Genomic DNA, 23,171 nt, shown 5'->3' with positions numbered 1-23,171 from the left:
ATCAGACAGGTGAATTTATTTTTTTTTTTTTTAAACACAGCCTGACCCCCCTTTAACAGAAAAAAACAACTATGTAACTAAAAATTTACTTTTTATATGTTGAAAAACTTTCAAAACATACCTGAAGCTGCCATAGACTATGAGAAGGATTGAAATGAGGAACGTGGAGACTTGACTGGAATCCACCAAGGAGTAAGCCCTGTGAGAAGAACAGAAAGAAGTTCAGTGCCAACATATGACAAACAGCTATGTGTAGCTTATGCTGCAGACAGAGGTTGGATTATCTGTAATCTACATATCCAGTTTCTGCCAGCAGTACACTCATTCCATTCAGTCTATACTCATTTTTAGGCAGGAGTCTGGAAGGGATTACTGTTGGGAATCACTCATTTTAATACAAGCAGGAAAATGTACAATTTTGTAACACATAGCCATACTTTTCAGTGGCTCTACCTCTGTTCTGATAAATTGCACTTTAAAGCGCATTGTCCTAATTGGATGGCATAAATCTGGCCATACATATAGGACTCTGATCGGCCCCCAGAGAAAATATGGCAAATCATCAGCTGAAATTCTACATGACCGAGCACATTTTGGCAGACGACAGTCTATCCCTGGCCAAACCAACAGCAAAGAATTGTATACATATAATTTTTAAGCAATGGTTAACAGCAGCCAATATTAGGCAACTGATCTCTTGTGTATGGCCGGCTTCCATCAAATTGTAATTTTGCAATGGACCAATTGGGAAAAAAAAAAAAGTTACTTCGTACCCTGGTCCTCTACTCATCACTACCTGTATGAGATAAGACAATGGAGAAGGAACTGCTTGATCAGCCAGTCACAGACTAGGCTGGTCCTACTGAGAAATCTGTGCAGGGACAGGAGCTGCGGGGACTAAGATGGGGATTTGTTTTGTGGCGAGCAGGACTTGTTTTTTTTCCCCTGCCCCTGAAGCAACATATCAATTTAAAAAATAAAAAATACTGGAATACCCCTTTAAGATTCTCTACTGGCCACTGATCTCAGTAACAAACACATGGCCGGAGCCTTCAGTGACAGGCTACTCAGCTAATCACTGGCCTTGGAGCTGTCCTGTCTCTGCTAGTGTCACTAAAGAGATTGGGCAATAAGCCTCAGCGAGGAAAGGCTGCGCTTTTTTTTTTTTTTTTTTTTAATAGTGTCAACCACCGGCCGTCGAATGATGATTTTTTAAAAATAGGAGTATTTTAAGCTTATTTTATAAATGTATATAGTCTAAAGAAACAATTAAAAGAGACAATAAACCACCGACCCGACACCTCTCCAAGATAAGCGCTATGCAAACTACACTGTTCAGAGTAGTCTCTGCAAGTGGTGCTGTGGCTGAGAGATAATGCAATGTACCCTTTAAAGGGATTAAAGCACAGCGGCACTCACCAGGCTGAATTCACATTTACTGATTTTATTTAGTAATTCTCGGACAGTTACCAGCAGTGTTGCAGAACATTCTGGGATGCTCCACAAGTTGCCTACGGCTGTTTTGCGGTATATCCGCTTCTTCTGGCCACTACGTGTAAGGTGGAGGAGGAAGTGTCATGGTTAGGGGAATGTTTTCTGCAGGAGTTGGACCAATTATACAGCTACATGGAGTGAATGCAAGTGTGAATTAGAATCTTCAACAACACATGGTTTCTTGCTTGCCGTTCATTACTCAATCAGCAGCAATTTTCATGTAGGACAACATCCCCTGTCACACAGCAAAACGGGTACAGCAGTTCCTTGAAACTGAGAACATTTAAACAATTAAATGGTCCCAGCCCCAAGTCCTGATCTAAACCCAATTGAAATCCTTGGTGACAAAGTTATGGCCAAGAAACCCACAACACCAAACTAAAATATGGAGGAGCTCACCATAATATTATATAACAAAGGGGTGCAGCTAAGTGTCCAAAAAGACAGCTTGATAAACTATTGAAGAAACAAAGCTGGACACTATAATACAGCGCACACCACTGAATCCAAAGAATATATACAAAGTTTATTGGGACAAACACAAAAGAAACACCACAAAGAGCAACAGTAAAATCAATTAAAAAACCACAAGGGTATATGAAAACCTGAGCAGGAGGACAGTATCCACTCCTACTTTACCAAGGGACCAAACATATTAGTAATACTCCACATGATTAAATATGAAATTCATAAAGTGCTTAAGACTGGCCGGCAGTGTAAAATGAAGACACATCTATACATCCAATTCAATATACCATATAAAGGATCCAAAGTGCTATAGTGTAAATAAATGAATAAATAATAAATAAATATATTATATAATAAATACAAACACCAATATGAACCTCTAATGTAACAAAAAATGCCCAACCATATAAGCCACAAAAAATAGACTACATAGGAGCAGAGACCCTGGTACAGACCCAACGCGTGTCGTCACACACAGTGACTTCGTCAGGGGTAAAGCTGCAAAGGAAGTGGTGTCCTTTTATAGCTGGAATAAACCGCATGACACATGATTGTCAAATATTGTAATTACCTGTAGGCCCTTTAAGTGTGGAGAGAGCACATAAGTGTGGACATTGGCACATGTAAGATGGCGTCGCCGGCGTCTGTCATATCCTACTGCGCATGCGCCACCAAATCCCGTCATATATCCATAATGCGCATGCGCAGTTAGAGCACATCACGTGATCACCGCGCATCACGCGCACATCACGTGACCATGTGCGTCCCACATCGTGTGTTGTCAAATCACCTGATGTACATCATGTGACCATATGCGTGCCACACTGCGTGTCATCCAGATAGTTTCAGTATGGCGCCTGCGCAACTGTTATACATCACGTGACCACATGCGTTCCACTGCGTGTCACAGGGATGCCAAAGCCCTCAAAGATCTCATGATATGTATATCATGTGACTATATGTTTTCCAAATCAACCCACACATTATATAAATAAGTAAGGAAACATCAAAAAGGTAACACATATCAGTCACACTCGATATTAAGACGCATATAATGTATATTGATGTATTATCGGATCTTGATAAATAACTGGCACGCATATATATACTCCCAGACACTTATACATCCCCATAGATCAGAGCGCACATTATAAGGTAAATCGGCACATACCGGTCCCTGATAGCATAATATAATATAATATAAACGCGCCCATACACCCCAGAGTGTACATATTGTCGTTCATCATAGATGGAATATGAGGATAAAATCGTGGCTCTCACGCACATAAATAAGTAAGGAAACATCAAAAAGGTAACACATATCAGTCACACTCGATATTAAGACGCATATAATGTATATTGATGTATTATCGGATCTTGATAAATAACTGGCACGCATATATATACTCCCAGACACTTATACATCCCCATAGATCAGAGCGCACATTATAAGGTAAATCGGCACATACCGGTCCCTGATAGCATAATATAATATAATATAAACGCGCCCATACACCCCAGAGTGTACATATTGTCGTTCATCATAGATGGAATATGAGGATGAAATCGTGGCTCTCACGCACACATGAGCATGGAGTCATAACCTCGACGCATATCTATACCAAATGTATATAAAATTGACAACCGAGTACTCGGTCACAATAAATCAATATATATGTATATGCCGTAGCGCGAAATGTATATACCATAGTACGGGTTATGACAACTCCACACAAACACTTCATCCCAATGAATAAACATACACTATAGTACGGATTATGACGACTGCACACAAACACCCAGTCAACCTATGTTTAAGTGTGCATGCCTTATTTGTCCCACAAGATGTTCCTAGCAAATCCACCACTCACAAAGTATAAATATACATGTATACACCAAAATACGGGACCATCATCTAAGTATTTCTGGCATACATGTGTGTAGATAATGCACGCATGCGCATATAACAATAAACAAGGCAGAATCATACGCAGTCCGGATACTAGATAAAGAAGGGCTGACTCCCGGATACATTTTATGATCATGGACACTTGTATCACTGGACATGTTAAGAAGAAGAAACAAAAATGAGATGAGGGTAGAAGACATGAAGATGGAAAGGAAAAGATTATGCTGCTCCCCCCCTTTCTGGACCTGGGTGGGACTCATTTGGCCCGGGCGCGACGGATGCTCTTGTTGGCTTCTGGTGACCTCCATTGGCTTTTGGCTTAATTTGGAAGCCTTATTTTTGGACTTTCTTGAACTTCAAAGATTTAAAGATGTAAATATTAATAAAATGTGCAACAATTTGTTTGTGTAATAATAAGTATGTATAATTTAGTTTATATCTTCTATTGGGACAACACATTATGCAGAGACCCTGTGGGGCCCTCGTGTGGAGAGAGCATGTTATTATCTCACCAGAGTTAGGACTAATTAGAGAGAAGGGGCCAGATATGGCCACGTGATGTGGAGGGTGCACGCATGCGCATTGGACTGCGTATGATTCTGCCTTGTTTATTGTTATATGCGCATGCGTGCATTATCTACACACATGTATGCCAGAAATACTTAGATGATGGTCCCGTATTTTGGTGTATACATGTATATTTATACTTTGTGAGTGGTGGATTTGCTAGGAACATCTTGTGGGACAAATAAGGCATGCACACTTAAACATAGGTTGACTGGGTGTTTGTGTGCAGTCGTCATAATCCGTACTATAGTGTATGTTTATTCATTGGGATGAAGTGTTTGTGTGGAGTTGTCATAACCCGTACTATGGTATATACATTTCGCGCTACGGCATATACATATATATTGATTTATTGTGACCGAGTACTCGGTTGTCAATTTTATATACATTTGGTATAGATATGCGTCGAGGTTATGACTCCATGCTCATGTGTGCGTGAGAGCCACGATTTCATCCTCATATTCCATCTATGATGAACGACAATATGTACACTCTGGGGTGTATGGGCGCGTTTATATTATATTATATTATGCTATCAGGGACCGGTATGTGCCGATTTACCTTATAATGTGCGCTCTGATCTATGGGGATGTATAAGTGTCTGGGAGTATATATATGCGTGCCAGTTATTTATCAAGATCCGATAATACATCAATATACATTATATGCGTCTTAATATCGAGTGTGACTGATATGTGTTACCTTTTTGATGTTTCCTTACTTATTTATGTGCGTGAGAGCCACGATTTCATCCTCATATTCCATCTATGATGAACGACAATATGTACACTCTGGGGTGTATGGGCGCGTTTATATTATATTATATTATGCTATCAGGGACCGGTATGTGCCGATTTACCTTATAATGTGCGCTCTGATCTATGGGGATGTATAAGTGTCTGGGAGTATATATATGCGTGCCAGTTATTTATCAAGATCCGATAATACATCAATATACATTATATGCGTCTTAATATCGAGTGTGACTGATATGTGTTACCTTTTTGATGTTTCCTTACTTATTTATATAATGTGTGGGTTGATTTGGAAAACATATAGTCACATGATATACATATCATGAGATCTTTGAGGGCTTTGGCATCCCTGTGACACGCAGTGGAACGCATGTGGTCACGTGATGTATAACAGTTGCGCAGGCGCCATACTGAAACTATCTGGATGACACGCAGTGTGGCACGCATATGGTCACATGATGTACATCAGGTGATTTGACAACACACGATGTGGGACGCACATGGTCACGTGATGTGCGCGTGATGCGCGGTGATCACGTGATGTGCTCTAACTGCGCATGCGCATTATGGATATATGACGGGATTTGGTGGCGCATGCGCAGTAGGATATGACAGACGCCGGCGACGCCATCTTACATGTGCCAATGTCCACACTTATGTGCTCTCTCCACACTTAAAGGGCCTACAGGTAATTACAATATTTGACAATCATGTGTCATGCGGTTTATTCCAGCTATAAAAGGACACCACTTCCTTTGCAGCTTTACCCCTGACGAAGTCACTGTGTGTGACGACACGCGTTGGGTCTGTACCAGGGTCTCTGCTCCTATGTAGTCTATTTTTTGTGGCTTATATGGTTGGGCATTTTTTGTTACATTAGAGGTTCATATTGGTGTTTGTATTTATTATATAATATATTTATTTATTATTTATTCATTTATTTACACTATAGCACTTTGGATCCTTTATATGGTATATTGAATTGGATGTATAGATGTGTCTTCATTTTACACTGTCGGCCAGTCTTAAGCACTTTATGAATTTCATATTTAATCATGTGGAGTATTACTAATATGTTTGGTCCCTTGGTAAAGTAGGAGTGGATACTGTCCTCCTGCTCAGGTTTTCATATACCCTTGTGGTTTTTTAATTGATTTTACTGTTGCTCTTTGTGGTGTTTCTTTTGTGTTTGTCCCAATAAACTTTGTATATATTCTTTGGATTCAGTGGTGTGCGCTGTATTATAGTGTCCAGCTTTGTTTCTTCAATAGTTTATCAAGAAACCCACAACAGTCACAGAACTGTGGAAGAGACTGGAAAAGTGGCCCAACATCACGCAAAAGCAGTGTGCAAGACTAGTGATTAGGAATGAGGGAATTTACAGAAGGAATAAAGCAAAACGCTTGGTTAGGATCAGTCGGCAGCTTGTCAGGCTGCTGGCTTTAAAGGGGTAGTGCACAAAAAAATGTTTTCTTTCAAAGCAACTGCTGCCATGAAGTGCCAGAGATTTGTAATTTACTTTTATTAAAAAATATCAAGCCTTCCAGTACTTATCAGCTGCTTTATGCCCAGCAGGAAGTGGTATTATTTCCAGTCTGGAGAGCACGAGAGGTTTTCTATGGGGATTTGCTACTTCTCTGGACAGTTCCTGACATGGACAGAGGAGGCAACAGAGAGCACTGTGTTAGACAGGAAAGAAAACACCACTTCCTGCTGGACACACAGCAGCTGATAAGTACTGAAAGACTTGAGATTTTTTAATAGAAGTAAATTACAAATCTCTGGCACTTCATGGCAGCAGTTGATTTGAAAGAAAACATTTTTTGGTGCACTACCCCTTTAAGGCCACATTCACACGTCAGTATATTTTCCTGGATGAAAATCTGGATCCTCTGATTTTCACCCACAAAAAAAAAATCATCCGTTTAGCATCCGTATTGTGTTCCGTATTTTTATCAGTTTTTTGCGGATCCACAAAGAAAGGTCACCAGGTTGTCTGGGGGCCATTTTACAGTCATTTCTATCAGGCAGGATATTTCTGGCAGAAGGAGCTTGGTAATGTCACAAAAAAACGGATCTGTGATACGCATGGTTTTGCAATGTACTCTCCGCAAATTTTGTGCTCTCCATAGACTTCTATTGGGGTGTCCATTCCAATAATGGGTTGTAATGGATTCCGTACTTCCTGGTCCGGGAATAAAAATACTGATGTGTGAGTTTAGCCTAAGTCTGTGCCGCTCCTCCCTGGGTGCCGGGAAAAGCTGGATCCAGTTCTGGGAAACTTTTCCTAGTTTCCTAGGACTGGATTCAGCTTTTCCTGGAACCCGGAGAGGAATGGCACAGACTTCAAAGCCAGCAGCCTGACCAGATGCTGACCGATTCTAATGAAGCCTTTCACTTCACTCCTACTGTTAATTCGCTCATCCTGCTACTGATGTCCTGTGGCAGCAAAAGTGCAGAAGGTCTGTACACGTCCTCCTGGTTGGTGAACGTTGTAACCTTCAAGACATGTAGCTGTAATCTCTCTCCATGCTATGGGCATTGCTGTTCTCTAAATTATGATCATCACTTATTAAAGGGTGCCTTCACACCTACTGGATCCACAGCGGATCTCACTTTCGCGAATTCAGAGCGAGATCCACTGCGGATCCGGTACCAGTCACCCTAATGATAGCACATACCCGCAGCGGGATTGACATCCCGCTGTGAGTATGAGCTTTAACCCCCTGATGGCCGCAGCCCCGCTGCATCCCCGCCTCCTGCAGCTCCACCGCTGCCCCCATCAGCCCCGGCGCCCGCATCCCCGATCGCCGCCCGCATCCCCCATCATCCCTGCAGCCATCACGCATCCCAGATCATCCCAGCAGCTGCGCCGAGGAGCAGGTAATGTATGCTCTCGGCGGCGGCCGGCGGGCTGCGGGGATGATCCGGAATGCAGACGGGCTGCAGAGATGAAGGGGGATGCGGGCGTTGATCGAGGATGCGTGCGGGCGGCGATTGGGGATGCAGTCGCCGGGGCTGATGGGGGCAGCGGTGGAGCTGCAGGAGGCGGGGATGCGACGGGGCTGCGGGCATCAGGGGGTTAAAGCTCATACTCACAGCGGGATGTTAATCCCGCTGCGGGTAGGTGCTATCATTAAGGTGCATGGTACCGGATCCGCAGTGGAACTCGCTCCAAATTCGCAGAAGTGAGATCCGCTGTGGATCAGGTAGGTGTGAAGGCACCCTAAGGGGAAAATAAAGGGTTTGTTAATATTATTTTGTTATTTTTTAAAAACACTGTACCAGTGGCATGGTGTACCCCTTACATAAAAAAAAAAAAATCCAATAAATGTTGATCAATGTAGATTACATTTTGGAAAAAATTTAAATAAAATAGTATGTAAGTATGTGTGTGTGTGTGTATGTATATATGTGTGTGTGTATATATATGTGTGTGTGTATATATATGTGTGTGTGTATATATATGTGTGTGTGTATATATATGTGTGTGTGTATATATATGTGTGTGTGTATATATGTGTGTGTGTGTGTGTGTGTGTGTATGTATATGTATATATATATATATATATATATATATATATATGTGTGTGTGTGTGTGTATATATATGTGCGTGTGAGCTCTGTAAGCGAGCACTGATCTAGCAGACGGGGGTTCGGTACGTCTAGCACGGCCTTAAGACATTTATTAAAATTATACCAATGTGTAAAGTCGTAAAACATAGCATCAAGAGTCTTTACATACTGTAAAAATCTAACCCAAAATTCGATTTCTGTGACTAAGGACAAGCAAACACAAGCCCTTTTTAATTCATGTTGGACCTAGTAAAACCAGATCTGTCAAAATCCTGTGAAGAATCTGCACCTGTATTATTCAGATTGCCCACAATTACATTACACAACGTTGAGCGCACAAACTAGCAGACACTTCCAAAAATATTGACATTAAAAGGGACCGGCCAGACCTGTTCTGCATGCTGACTCCTCAGCAGCACGACCTGAAGAACCAGCAGCTATAGATACTGGAGAACAAATCCTTATCTACTACCATGGAGGCGCTATATCTCCCGATCCCACATGCTAACTCCATCTTCTGTGAATAAGTAACACGTGCAAACTAAATCCTACTGAATATACCTTCTGTTACCCACAGTAAGGCATGTGTGGCCCCTGAGATATTTAGCACTTTGGAGAGAAGTGAGCACTTGCGGCAAATACTATGTTTGATAAACTTGCCAAAAAAAGTTCTGTAGGCTGACAGGATGACGCTAGACTTCTGCTTCCACCCACATACGCTCTATGCAGACTACGTCTGCCATTCAGAGACAAAAGCACCACCCAACCCCGTCTCTGAACTCACAACACAGGCCACAGCGATTCTAATAACTGGTTTGCAGTCTTCGTCTATTTGTGTCTGTTACACAGGCAAGGGTTTCCACCACAGAAGGGCTGTAGAAATGCCAGGCCAAAAAACACAGAGCGCTCTGTCAGGCCCGGACAATGAGTACATTCTCCTCTTTCCCCCATAACAGCCAGCGCTCCCACTGCAGTCACCTTCTACAGACACACCGAGATCAGCGAGAGCTTGTCACCCCGGGCACACAATGAGCACCACACACACACACACACATCCACAGCTGCCTATTCACACCCGCCTGGCCAAAGCTATGGAATGTTTAAAAAAAAGCCAAGCTGATGTGACACAGCTGCAGGTGTGAATTGTGTGTAAGCATGGGTGCGCTTGCTGGCATCTGGTCAATCCACAGCAGGTGAAAGGGAATGGAGAAAACAGAAATATCTTGGACAATGACCCTGGTAATGGTTATACAAATCGTGGAGCCTTGTATATACAAAGACGATTGTTGTAGAGGACCCAACACTAGTTTTATGACACGTAAACCAATATCTAGTGTTCTGCAGACACCACTAACACTGCATTAATCCCAGATTTACCGAGGCCAGAACAGTTATCTTCAAAACCACAGTCATTGTACAATTGAGCTTTTTCCAAGAAATAAAAGGAGGCCTTGTTTTTTAATCAACAAAAATACCCATTCCCCCAGCATTTCTATATAATCTGCTGGAGGAAAAATAATAATCCAGTCACTGGGAAATCTAAGCCGGCTGCAGCCCTGAGACAAATGAATGAGCGGCAAGCTCCGTACCAGAGTAACGATGGGGGCATCGCTGTGCCAGTACTGTGGCCAAAGGTTCTGGCCGGAGCACAGGTGAATCCCCGGTAAGCTCTGGTCATTCAGACTGTGGAGAAACTAGTCTACAGCTGTGGAATTGGTACAAAGTTTGACAGAAAAGAAAACCACAAAGCCAGCGAGATGACATTGATCCAGGGAACCAGAATTAGTAAAAGCACAGCTACATTCATACAAAAAACAGCACCACCCCTGTCCTTAGGTTGTGTGTGGTATTGTAATTCAGCTCCATTCACTTCAATGGAACAGAAATGCAAAGCCCACACCCAAACGGAGGAGGACAGGAGACAGGAAGAAAGCAGACATTTTTTTCTAAGTCTAGACAACTCTTTTAAAAAGGAGTTATCAAGCAATTTTTTCTCTTTGATATCAATTAGTTTCAGAAAGTTATATAGATTTGTAATTAAAGGAGGAGAAGTCGGGTCGTGACATCCCCATGTTATCCAGGAAGTGACATCACCATGTTACCCAGGAAATGACATCACCATGTTATCCAGGAAGTAAAGCTTTGATGCAGTAGTAAAAAAGTAGAAAAAAAGCACTTTGTTTCCTTTTAAAGGAGAAGTCTGGCAAAAATTTTTATTTAAAGTATTGGATTGCTTACAAACACCTCAAAAACGCAGATCCAGCTTTTGAAATGTGCTGGTATTTCACACAGCACACTTGCCACACGTTTTCATAGCTTCCTTGCCTCCCCCATGTAAGCCGCAAAGTAACTTTATAAAACTGGGGCCCTGTATACAAATTACTTGAGGTAGTCATCTGGGCGATGTGCGGCTAGCAGGTAGTCACGGTCCCCTGGGCATTCTTCCACTGTAATCACGCCCCTCTGGGCGTGATTCAAATGGCCGAGTAGCTGTGACGTCACTCGGGAGAGAGCCGTGCCTGATGCAGACGCGCAGGCGCGGTACGGCCAGAATGGAAGCGGCTGTACTGCGCATGCACGGCAGCCACGGCGCGCTCCAGAGTGACATCACAGCTACTCGGCCATTTGAATCACGCCCAGAGGGGCGCGATTACAGCGGAAGAACACCCAGGGGACCGTGACTACCTGCTAGCCGCACACCGCCCAGATGAAAACACACGTTTCAAAAGCTGGATCTGCGTTTTTTGAGGTGATTGGTTCCCTTTAACGCCTATTTAAAAACTCTCCAGAGTTTCAGTACTTAGCTGCTATATGTCCTACAGGAAGTGGTGTACTTTTTCTAGTATGACAGTGCTCTCTGCTGCCACCTCTGTCCATGTAAGGAACAGTCAAGACCAGTAGCAATTCCCCATAGAAAACCTCTCCTGCTTTGAATAGCTCCTGACATGGACAGAGGTGGCAGAAGAGAGCACCGTTTCAGACTAAAAAGAAAACATCATTTTCTGCAGGACATACAGCAGCTGAGAAGTATTGGAAGACTTGAGATTTTTTAAGACCTGATATTTGCTGAAGTTCCCCTTTAAAGGAAAAGTCCGACAGATTATTAAATCATGCAGTGGACAGGGGGGAAATTGATTACAAGCCTTAACTTACCTCTCCCCATGTCCGCAGTGAGCGGTGGAACCCCGCCAGAAGGCATCCCCCCCCCCCTCCCCAAAGTTGTGATGACGTCTAGAATCCCAGAGCACAGCAGGATGTTGCCAAAATTATTAGCAACATCGCCCGGGAAATGGTAACCACATGGCGATGAGGCCTACGAATGCCCAGCATCAAACCACCTAAATCGATGAAGGTGGAAAGCAAGGAACAGAAGACAACCAAACAGTTCAAGAAAAGATGCCGCAGCATTGTTACTTAAGGAAAAAATGTAAATACTGACAAGACACTCCCTCTCATAATAATACCACTAGTCTACAGCAGTGTCCTCCCCTCCAGTCCTCAAGGACCCCAAACAGGTTCTAGAATTCACTAGAATTGTATCACCTGTGAAATCCTAAGGAAATCCTCAAAACATGACCTGTTGGTGGCCATGAGGCCTGGAGTAGAGAAACGCTAGTCTAGATCCTACCCTTACAGAACATGGCACCATCTGGTCTTACTGAAGATGTCACTAGGTAATGAATAGTTCATGTGTCAGCCCATTGTACTGACCATGTATCTCCTGTAATGTAATCCTACAGACCTGAAGAGGGAGGCCCAGGAGCTCCAGGAGGAAGGCGGATGTATAAGCCACCAACCAAGTAGTAAGGAAACCTACAGCAAAGTATCTTACTTCTTATTGCATCCTTTTTCATTGGGGACTATGGGACTTGTAGTACTCTGCAGCTAACCTTAGCCCAATCCCATTTTCTGGCAGAGAATCAATTTATCTTTCATGTAAATACTTTTTCATGCATTTTTTTTCAAAGCACATTTAAAAAGGTCTATGACTTCTAAAATAAAAAAATGGCAGGGACCAAAAAAAAATAAAAATTTTCACCTAAATGCGATAAAAAAAAAGCTGTGGTGGTGGGCGGGAGCTTTTTAGTTTGATATAAGCAAATCTTAAAAAGATATTACAAGTTATTATCCCCTATGTACAGGATAGGAAATAACTGATCAGCGGCCCCCCATTTACTCCCCCACCTCCCTGTACATCTTCCTTCTCCATTCCAATGTGCTACTCAGGTAACCTATGTGCAAAAAAAACTTTAAACAGTGACACTTTAAAGACTAATTTTAGATTTCATCACTATTACTGAACTTTTCTTTGGATGACCTGTACAGTGTGGAGTAACTAGGCCAGTGTTGCAGCTATTGGCAGTCTCCTCTCCTAGGTGCTCAGCACTGGAGATTGCTCAGGCGGCTGACTGTTACCCCACCCAACTGTTCTCTGGCACAGCTCCGCTCTGCTACCAGGAGAAATTACATATTTCTGTACCAGTCAGGAAATTGATGCCCTCATTCAACCCACACCCTGGCTCTTTCCTGGAAAAAAAAAAAAGAACACTGTTCAGCACTAAACAATGGCCAGAAGCTGCACAAAGAAGGAATTGAGTGTTGTGCTCCACTCATTTGAGGGCAATATTTCTTGGTTCTTGTGATTGGTAGGGGATCCAGTGGTCAGAAAGGGTAAAACATAGTTGAGTGTTTACCTTTACTATAATAATTGTAATATGTCCATAGGGAATCACTGCTCCGGTGGTTTCCTAAGGACATGGGACTCATCTGTATAATGAGTGACCAGAGAAGGCAATGGGACCGGCCTGCTCTCCCAGGGTGACAGGTTCCCTCTAAATAGTCACCGTCATAACCGTCACCGTCAAGATCAGCAGGGGGACATATGTCCAGTATTTTAGGCAAACTGGAATCAGAACCTTCAACTGAACCTCTGACACGGGTGACAACAGAGACTTGGCTAAAACCATGGAGCATGGTCAGCTTTCTGGGCAGACATTTCCCAGCATGTGTACAGCTTGTACTGTCCAGTAAAATGCTGCACGTCCGCACCGAAAACCTGTTCATCTGGACCCAGCCTGATGGTGCCAATAAGAATTCTGTATTAAAGGCAAGTACATAGAGGGAGATAGCTGTATTGGACAGCAGGATGTAGACATGTTGGTGCATCTATATATTGCCGAGTAGTAAACCCAAGAAGACCTGGCATCAGCGATCTGTCAGTGCAGAAGCAACAACAAAATGTACTTCAATACAACACATTTTGTCTGAACCCCTTTTAAAGCGACTCTGTACCCACAATCTGCCCCCCCCCCCCAAAACCACCTTCGTTTTACCTTCAAAGATCTGTCTTTGGGTCCATTCGGCAGGTGATGCAGTTATTGTCCTAAAAAAAACAACTTTTAAACTTGCAGCCCCGTGCCAAACAGGAGTATCTGTGCCCTAACTTTGCACCACCCCTCCCCACCCTCTTCATCATTAGGAATGCCACTGGAACATTTTCTCAATGCTGAACATTGCACGGGTGGCCTAACGATCCAGCCCATGTGCCGGGCTGACACAGGTGGGGAATAAGAGACAATCTGCCTGGAGCATTCCTAATGATGAGGAGGGTGGGGAGGAGGGACAGAGAGGTTGTGCCAGCCTAATGCATACACAATCTAAGCAACGCCAGTTGGGCACAGGGCTGCCAGTTTAAAAGTTGTTTTAGGACAATAGCTGCATTACCTGCCGAACGGACCCCAGGACAGATCTTGGATTAAAAGCAGCTATCTGAAGGTATAAGTGGTTTGGGGGGGTTTGATTGTGGGTACAATGAATAATGTATGATATATACAATATACATGAGCTCCAAGTGTGTGTCATGCGAAAAAGCAAACATACAAAAGCACACATACTTGGCAGAAGTCCATCAGCACGATAAGATGGCTCCTACGCTATGTGCCAGTATCTGTATGCAAACATAATACACCAATGCATTAAAAATATGAACTAAGTATCAATTATGTGGGCAACAGATAAAAGCAATTCCATGTACAAACACACACACACACACACAATGTGGTACCTCTGTACTCAACCACAATCTGAAGGCTGGAGTACTGAGTAGTGATGTCACAATACTAAAATTTTGAGTTCGATATCAATACAAATTTTATTTTCAATACTTAATACCATTTCGATACTTAACATATAACCCCCCCCCCCCAGTAATACAATATACAGTAGTATGGCTGACACACAGTATAGTATGTTGGGGGTAGTAATTGTTTGGCTGACACATAGCACTTGTATAGTATATTGGGGATAGTAGTTGTATCGCCAACACATAGCCATACAACTACTATGCCCAATATACTGTACTAGTCAGCCATACAACTACTATGCCCAATATATTGGGGATAGTAGTAGTGGAGTTGTCATTACCTCTCTGTGCAGTCCTGCTTCCGCAGCAGGGGGGGGGGGGCAGCACACAGAGCATTGCAATCGCTCTTCATGTTCTCTTCACTATACATAAAGTATTGATACCAGGAAATCCTGGGACCGAACTGTTTTTTCCCCCCAAATATCGATGTTAGTATCAATATTTTGGTGCATCCCTAGTGGCCATGTTTCTCTAATGTTGGATAACCCTTTTATTAAATGCAAAAGATAACAGACAGGCTACCAAGGCTTTGTACACACCTAGTTTTGCCTTTAGGGCAGATGGCTGTGACATTGGATCCCATACAGTAACATTTAACACTGCAATTACATGACAAGTTCAAGGTTATATGTCAGTGATAGATGCCATATAGAGGTCATCAGTCATATGTACTATGATGGCATCTGTATAGATTAATACTTTTAGAGGATCCCATATCTTAATAAGTATAGTCTACATTATTTCACACACTTTTTAGTGATATCGTTTCTTGGCCCCATTTGTGCGAATGTTAAGCTGTCCACACTAAACGTAGATGGGAAAACCATCATATCATCAGGGCCTGAAAGGAGCCCCCAATTTGTGCCGTAAATTTAATAACACATTGTAGGTTATCCAGGTTAGGCTGTCCTCAGGTTGTGTGCAATATTACAATATAGCTCTATCCACTTCTATGGAACTGAACTGCAAGACTACATTCAAACTAAAAGACAAGGCCATGTTTTTATGACCCTGGATAAGCTCTTTGAAACTAAAAACCCTGGCAACCCACTTCAAAGGGGTTATCCAGTGCTACAAGAACATGGCCACTTTTCCCCCTCTCGTCTCCAGATTTGGTGTGGTTTGAAACTTAGTTCCATTAAAGTAAATGAAGATTAATTGCTAACCACACCTGAACTGGAGACGAGAGGGGGAAAAGTGGCCATGTTTTGGTAGAGCTGGATAACCCCTTTAAATAAACAGAGGACCAACTAGATTTAAAAAGGAGTTTACAGGGTATTAAAGGGTATTAAAGGGGAACTCTGGATAAGAAAAACTTGTTTTCTATTAAAAGTACATTAAAAGTTATATAGATGTGTCTATACAATGTATTACCGTATCTGTACGGTTCTGCCACACTGGTAGCTGATAGAAATCCAGGAAGTGAAAAAAAAATGGCCCCTGTGCAAATCCACATTGTCTCCAGCTCCTTCTGCTACCCCCCCCCCCCCCCCTAGGAGACAAATCTTCCATGCCTCTGTCTCACATTGTGTGTGTTTGCTGAGATCAGGCTGATGATGCAGACAGGGGGCAAGGAGTGATGTCCCAGGAGGCTTGGCTGGATCCCCCATCTCTGACCGGCAGAAGCAGCTGCTGCACTGATTTCTCTAATTGTGCCGAAGTGTGCAGTGAAATTAGGGCTGTGTTCACACATGTTGGAGTGTCATTGCAGTAGTGCAGCGTATTCACACAAATGATGCTGTAACACAAGTAAATGATGCTAAACGGCAGAGAGGATCAGAGCCTTATTGTGGGGTTCAACTTCAAAGATAACAGATGCTTGATCATAATATGTGTGGAAATGAAAATAAAAAAAATTTCAAAAAGTTCTTTACTTTATTCCAATATCAGCGTTACAGGTAGAAAATACAGCGTGCTGTGTGGTGTTACAGGTAGAGAATACAGTGCTGTGTGGTGTTACAGGTAGAGAATACAGCGTGCTGGGTGGTGTTACAGGTAGAGAATACAGCGTGCTGTGTGGTGTTACAGGTAGAGAATACAGCGTGCTGTGTGGTGTTACCACAATCAAATCATAAATTATTGCAAATAATTCAGTAACACAATGAAACTGCAATGTGTGAACACAGCCTAGATGTTCTGCAACAGCTTTGGGCGGGTAATAGGCAGGCTGGAGGACTGTGATGAACAGCTGAGGGAAAGCAATGCATTCTGGAACTGTAGTACTGTGTACAACTGATAAACCAGAAGTGCAGAAACACAAAACAGAACAAAACCCCCCAAAACAAATGGATTTTTGGTAGTTTCAAAAAAAAATGGAATAGATAGGCAAGTAATGCTTTATGCTTCTGCAGAAGTTTCATTTTTTTTAACCTCTACCTGAAGTTCCCCTTTAAGGAAAAAAAAGTTCTGAGATCGAAAAAGCAATGGCCTATTTGGTTGCTATAGTGACAACATCTCATTTCTTTGCCACCAGTCTTTATAATAAAAAGACACTTTTTTTAAATTTCACATTCTAAAGCAAAACCACTTGAAAAGTCAATTATCACCTCCAGTAAAGAAAAAGTCAGGGCATAAGTAATAGGAGAGGCTCCTCTGACTACAGCCATTGCTTTTGCTGTGACATGGCAGGCCCAGAGTCTTTGTATGTAGCTACCAACACTTCTGCGTAGCTATCTGACCAAACACAACAGTGGGCACCGTGCCCTGGCAAAGCGGCAACTGCGAATTTCACACACAATTATCAACGCTATAGTTTAGCATCAGTCATCCACAAAACTCTTCAGAAGACTTTCTGCCTGCTAAAGTACTGCCCTCTATTTCATCCTTTCAATTTCCCATGTAATGGTGCGTTTACACAGATTTATCTGACAGATCTTTGAAGCCAAAGCCAGGAACAGACTATAAACAGAACAGGTGGTAAAGGAAAGACTGAGATTTCTCCTCTTTTCAAATCCATTCCTGGCTTTGGCTTCAAAAATCTGTCAGATAAATCTTTCTGTGTAAACGCACCCTAAGATTGTAGTCTAAGGACCACCGCTCAGTTACGCACCTAACACAATACACATATGCTGTGTTTACACGGAGCGATAATTCGCCCGATCGTACGATTAACGATATCGAAAGAACAATGTTTGTTTTTTTTTAGACGGAATGATATATCGTATAGAAAAGTCGTTTTGCGATCGCTTAAGCCTATCTCGCACATAAGTAAAGTCGGTAAACGACTGTTTACACGGAACGATCTGCGAACGACGATTTAAGAACATGTTGTAAGATCAAAACGAATAATTTCTCGCTCTTCGCTTGATCGTTCGCTGCGTTTACACGTACGATTATCGTTCGAATTCGATTGTTATCGTGCAAATTCGCACGATAATCGTTCCGTGTAAACGCAGAAATACCCTGTGCCGTTTGATAAACATGTACACCTAATCAAGTCAGCTTCATATGTCAAAAATTTTTACTTTCCACTATAGTCAATGGTGACTGATCTAAACGGAAAAGGGATTCCGTTCACTTCTGTTTGCAATGTAGCTGTTATCACTTTCCTTTATGACCTGTGCCCTGTTTATAGTCTGATTTCTGGCTTTGGCTTTAAATCTTTGGCAGATAATCTGTCAGATAATCTTTCTATGTAAATGGACCGTAAAAACGATCTGATAGATTATCTGACAAAGATTTAAAGCCAAAGCCATAAACAGATCCATTCCTGGCTTTGGCTTCAAATCTTTGGCAGATAAGCTGTCATAATGTTTGTGTAAATGGACCCTTAGGAGGTGGAGGGATTAAACAATACAAAAATAAAAAATAAAAATTATAAATGGATTATTTGGCAATCCGTTTGCAGATCTGAGTGGTCCAATTAATATGGACAGATCTGTTCATAAAGGAGAAAAATGCTGGTGTGAATGTAGTCATCTTACATCAGTTTTTTTGCAGTCTGTAATTTATAACTCGCAGAATGTGCTATTACCGTTCACCCATTGAATTCTATGAATGGGAATTAGTATTGAATCTATATTGGATCTGCTTTTCAAAGTGTAATTCAATTTTATGCTTAGAGAAAAAAAAAAAATATATATATATATATATTTCCAGTACAGAAATATGGAAGGAATCCTGGTGCCAATTCATCTATGGTGTTCCCTGATTCTTTTTCAATACACTTGTGTAACGCAGATCTCGTGTGGGCGCCTCTGGGCCTTACCGCTGCAGTATGCGTTATATCGCGCATTTGATGGGGATTGCGACCCTGCAGCTGTAGCCTGCAGCCTATTACACAAGACGATTATTGCGTGAAAAATTGTTATATCGTTTGAATTTAACCCTTTAAGGCTCAAACCAATTTTTCCCTCCTAGTGTTTAAAAGGCCACAGCACTTGCATTTTTTTCACCTACAGACCCACATGCTTATTGGAAAGACCAGATGGAACACAAGTGGTCTTTTTCTGCCGACAATTTTCTATGTTTCTCACACGGCAAAAAAAGCTGCCGTTTATCATCTGAAAAATCTGCAGTGGAATAAAGTAGAAGACAAGTGGATGAGAAAAAGTAGTGTAAACGTTTTGGGAAATAGAAGATTATGGTCCATTAAACTGAATGAGGTATACATTATTACATCTTTCTGTACAATTTCCAACATATGCTGCACATTCTAAGAACATTGTACATAGACCCGTCCATATACTGCACAGACAGCCATGCAGTATATTTACATATAACTAAAATGTAAATGGCTAACTATTTTGTGCCCCAGGGATCACTAAAATGGTGTGTAAACTAGTAAATGAGAACTGCAAAGAGCTGAGGGGGTACCTATGGTTAGTAACACCCTACCAAGGTAAATTTCTTTGTCTGTGTGATCGTGTCATCGGCTGATCGTTCATTTAGGGCCAGACCTAAAATCATCATTCCCCCACCGCGCATCGCTACGGTTGAATAGCGGTGCGCGGCGGGCGACCGACTATTTGAGAAGAAACAGCAGCAGCATCATCATACATTACCTGTCCAGGCTTCTTCTCTGCGCGGTCTTCATCCCCGGGTCCCGTGCGCTCTATCTTCTGAATGGCCGGTCATTCAGAAGATAGAGCGCGGGGGACCCGGGGAGGAGACTGAGCGGAGGACAAGCCCTGCAGCCAGGTAATGTATGATGCTGCAAGGGCTGCAAGGACATCGGTAACGATGTCCTTGCAGCCCTCGCTCAACGATCGGGCCGTGGAATAGGCCCAGTAAACACATTGTTGATCGGGCCCTCCTTGGCCCGTGGAATAGGACCCTTAGGCTCTAGAGCAAATGGCTTGATCACAGAATCATTTAATATGTAAGCGGTTTTTGGCCATCTTCAAAAAAATTAAAACAAAGCATACTCATCCCTCCAGTCACTACTGTTCCTGCACTATGACAGCTCTGGAGTGCCTAGTGACATATACTCCGAGAATGACCCCATATACTCAGCACCACACAGTATAGCCAGTCAATCACTGGCCTGGGCAACTACGTGCACTTGCATTTGACCATAGAGGTCAGTACCTGCCTGCAGTGTTTGAACAAGAAAATCTAACATGTAGGACAGGTGACACAGGTCAGGTGCAGGTATCAATATAGACTTGAACTGCAAGACCAGTTTTCCAGCTTGCTTTTAAATTTGCAAGAAATATGATATCTAATGCTGAAGATGTAGAGAAATGCTAACATTAAGTATGGCTGGTTGGACAACTTAGATTTCATATTCCTTAAAGGCTAAACACTATAATGAGAAATCTGCCAAACCCACCAACTGACTAAATGCATATAGGAGCCTCCCGACTCTCCCGGACAGCTGATGTTGGTAGGAGAAAGGTCAGGGGCGTTGGCTTTCAACACCCAACACTGGCCGAGCCTGATGTTCAAGTGTACAGAGGGGATCAGGAGCGATAGCCGACCGCTACTAAAGGTATATGGCCACCTTAAGGCTATGTCTCCTGTGCAGTAGGGACATATCAGCAGGTTAATTTCATCTAACCTGCTAATAGTTCCCCTTTAAGTTTGACATTATTGGCGCATTATGCAATACATAATACCAGTTGCGGCGGGGGGTTAACTAACATACTCAGAGCGGGATGTTAATCCTGCTGCGAGTATGTGCTCTCATAGGGATAAATGGCACTGGATTTCGCTGTGAATTCCCAGCGTGAAATCCGCTGCAGATGCGGTACGTGTAAAGGCATCCTCACAGTATACTGCAATACTAATGCAGTGTACTTTCAGTTTCACTTTCTCCTGTTACACCTTTCAGATGGACACCAGTTGCCGCTGGCACCACAGGATTGCTTCAGGGGTGGAGAGATGGGCTATATTTGACTATGGACTAACACCTGGCTGCACCAGAAGAATATGCTGCTAAAAATGCCACACAAGAAAAACAGCACGAAAAAGCAGCAACACTTTTTTGCAGAGAGTTGTTTAAAAGGTATGTATTCTTGAGGGTTTTTTTCTTTATCATCTATGGCACTATCTATTGTAAAATAACCCTAAATTCTTGCCTTTTTTTGTTATGAGTCCTATGATAAGCTGATACTTCCTGCAGTGTCCTCACGATTATCGGAGGCAGGATTACTGTGAAAGGTGAAACCTCCGGATAAACAGCAGACGATCCTTCCTGTGTGAAAACCTCCGCATTTGTCAAAAAGCGTGCCTCCCCCACAGAAGTCAATGGACATCTCCAGATTGGTATGGTCCATGTGGCCCTCTGAATGCAGTCAGCCAGATACAGAGCCATAAAAAAAAATCCCATAATCATGTACAAAAAGTAGAATAAAAAAAAAAAAGTAAGATATACAATCTTAAAATAAAAGCCTTGAAGCAATTTTACTCAACTTCCCTCCTATATCCATTGCCGTAACATGCAGGCTAGACATTGCACAAAATAAGGAAGTTATACATGGGAGAGATCAGTAAGTAGCTGCTTATATGCAACATACAAATAACTCACGCAGACGCTAATTTCATGTTCAAGCACAAAAATGGAGCTTTACAGCCTCTCTGACTCCATTGACACAGAGATAATCTAACCTAACAGCAAGGCCGGCAGGTATACCCTTCATATGTAAGTATGTTTACCAGTAACTGCAACTCCTAATAAAACGCACTGGATTTCCTGGCACACCATTGTTGCATTTATACCACTAGTTACATTTACCAGAGAGCATCTGAAAAGGAGACCGGTCCTTACTGAAAAACAACCTATGAAAAGCTTTCCATTACAAATGGCCCTCCTTAGTTCAAACATAAGCAATGCTTACTCTACTGTCATTTTTCTAGTGCTTACATGTCCAAAGTTTTGACTGGTCAGAGTCTAGGTATCCAGACCGCCACTGATCACTAGAATGAATGGTGCACTCTCATATCACTGCAGGACAGATTCTACTGCAAGTCCAGGGAGTGTCTCCTGCCCCAAGGCAGGCAATGAAGCACTCAGCTATGCGCTTCCCCCAACAATACGTGAGAGTCTAAACATAAAAAAAACAGACTGACCAAAACTTTTGACAAGTCTGACATGTCAAAGGTATTATCAAATGACTGTGACAGCTTAAGGAATCCATCAGTGCCAAGAAGAAAGGAAGCTGGAAAGCTGGTGAGTAATGTGTATATGTTTATAATTACATTCCTGGAACTACACCCAAACCCATTGTCACCACCTTGGGTGGAGAGAGTAAATGATATCAAGGAGATTGAGAAAAATAAAATAAATAATAATAAATAGTAATAAACGTCAGTCACGCTCTGTAGTGCTGGGGGTACTAGCGTACTAGAAAAGTGTTTCGCTCTGTCAGCCGGCTGCCTTTCAACTCCGTGCCACTCCTCTCCAGTGCCTGGAAAAGCTGGATCCAGCTTTTCTAGGCACCTGGAGAGGAGTGGCACAAAGTTCAAAGGCAGCTGCCTGACAGGCCAAAGGCTGAGCCCAGTAAAGCACTTCGCTAGTACTGTGAATTCACTCATCCCTAACTGACAGGGTCATAGGCCAATAGCTCCTGCCCCAGTGAATCACAACTCCACAACTGGCCAGCATCAGCATCCGGTGGTGCTTTCTCGTATGCTGGCCCAGGCTACCATGCAATGCAATGGAAATTTTGGATCTGCATCCAGCACAGTTAGGAGCCAGGAGGAGGGCATAGGCACAGGAGAGCCCCAGGCTTATATAAATCTTTGCCCTCCTTTCAGTTAACACTTTCTGCACTCAAGAAGCATTTACAGAATGTTGCAGGCAGTACAAATGGCTTTG

At 42.6% G+C, this 23,171-nt stretch overlaps 1 protein-coding gene across 1 annotated transcript in view; it reads right to left on the bottom strand.

Moving 5' to 3' along the window:
* The window catches only part of SPPL3 (signal peptide peptidase like 3), a 47,051-nt gene that overhangs the window by 11,690 nt on the left and 12,190 nt on the right, over positions 1 to 23,171 (bottom strand). The window contains exon 2 of the mRNA XM_069964072.1: positions 122 to 199. Coding sequence (XP_069820173.1) covers positions 122 to 199 — 78 coding nt within the window. The remainder of the gene's footprint in view (positions 1 to 121; positions 200 to 23,171) is intronic.

This window comes from Dendropsophus ebraccatus, chromosome 3, assembly GCF_027789765.1.
Source record: "Dendropsophus ebraccatus isolate aDenEbr1 chromosome 3, aDenEbr1.pat, whole genome shotgun sequence".
NCBI lineage: Eukaryota > Metazoa > Chordata > Amphibia > Anura > Hylidae > Dendropsophus > Dendropsophus ebraccatus.
The sequence above is the reverse complement of the archived record's forward strand: the minus strand, read 5'-3'. Positions and strand labels throughout refer to the sequence as shown.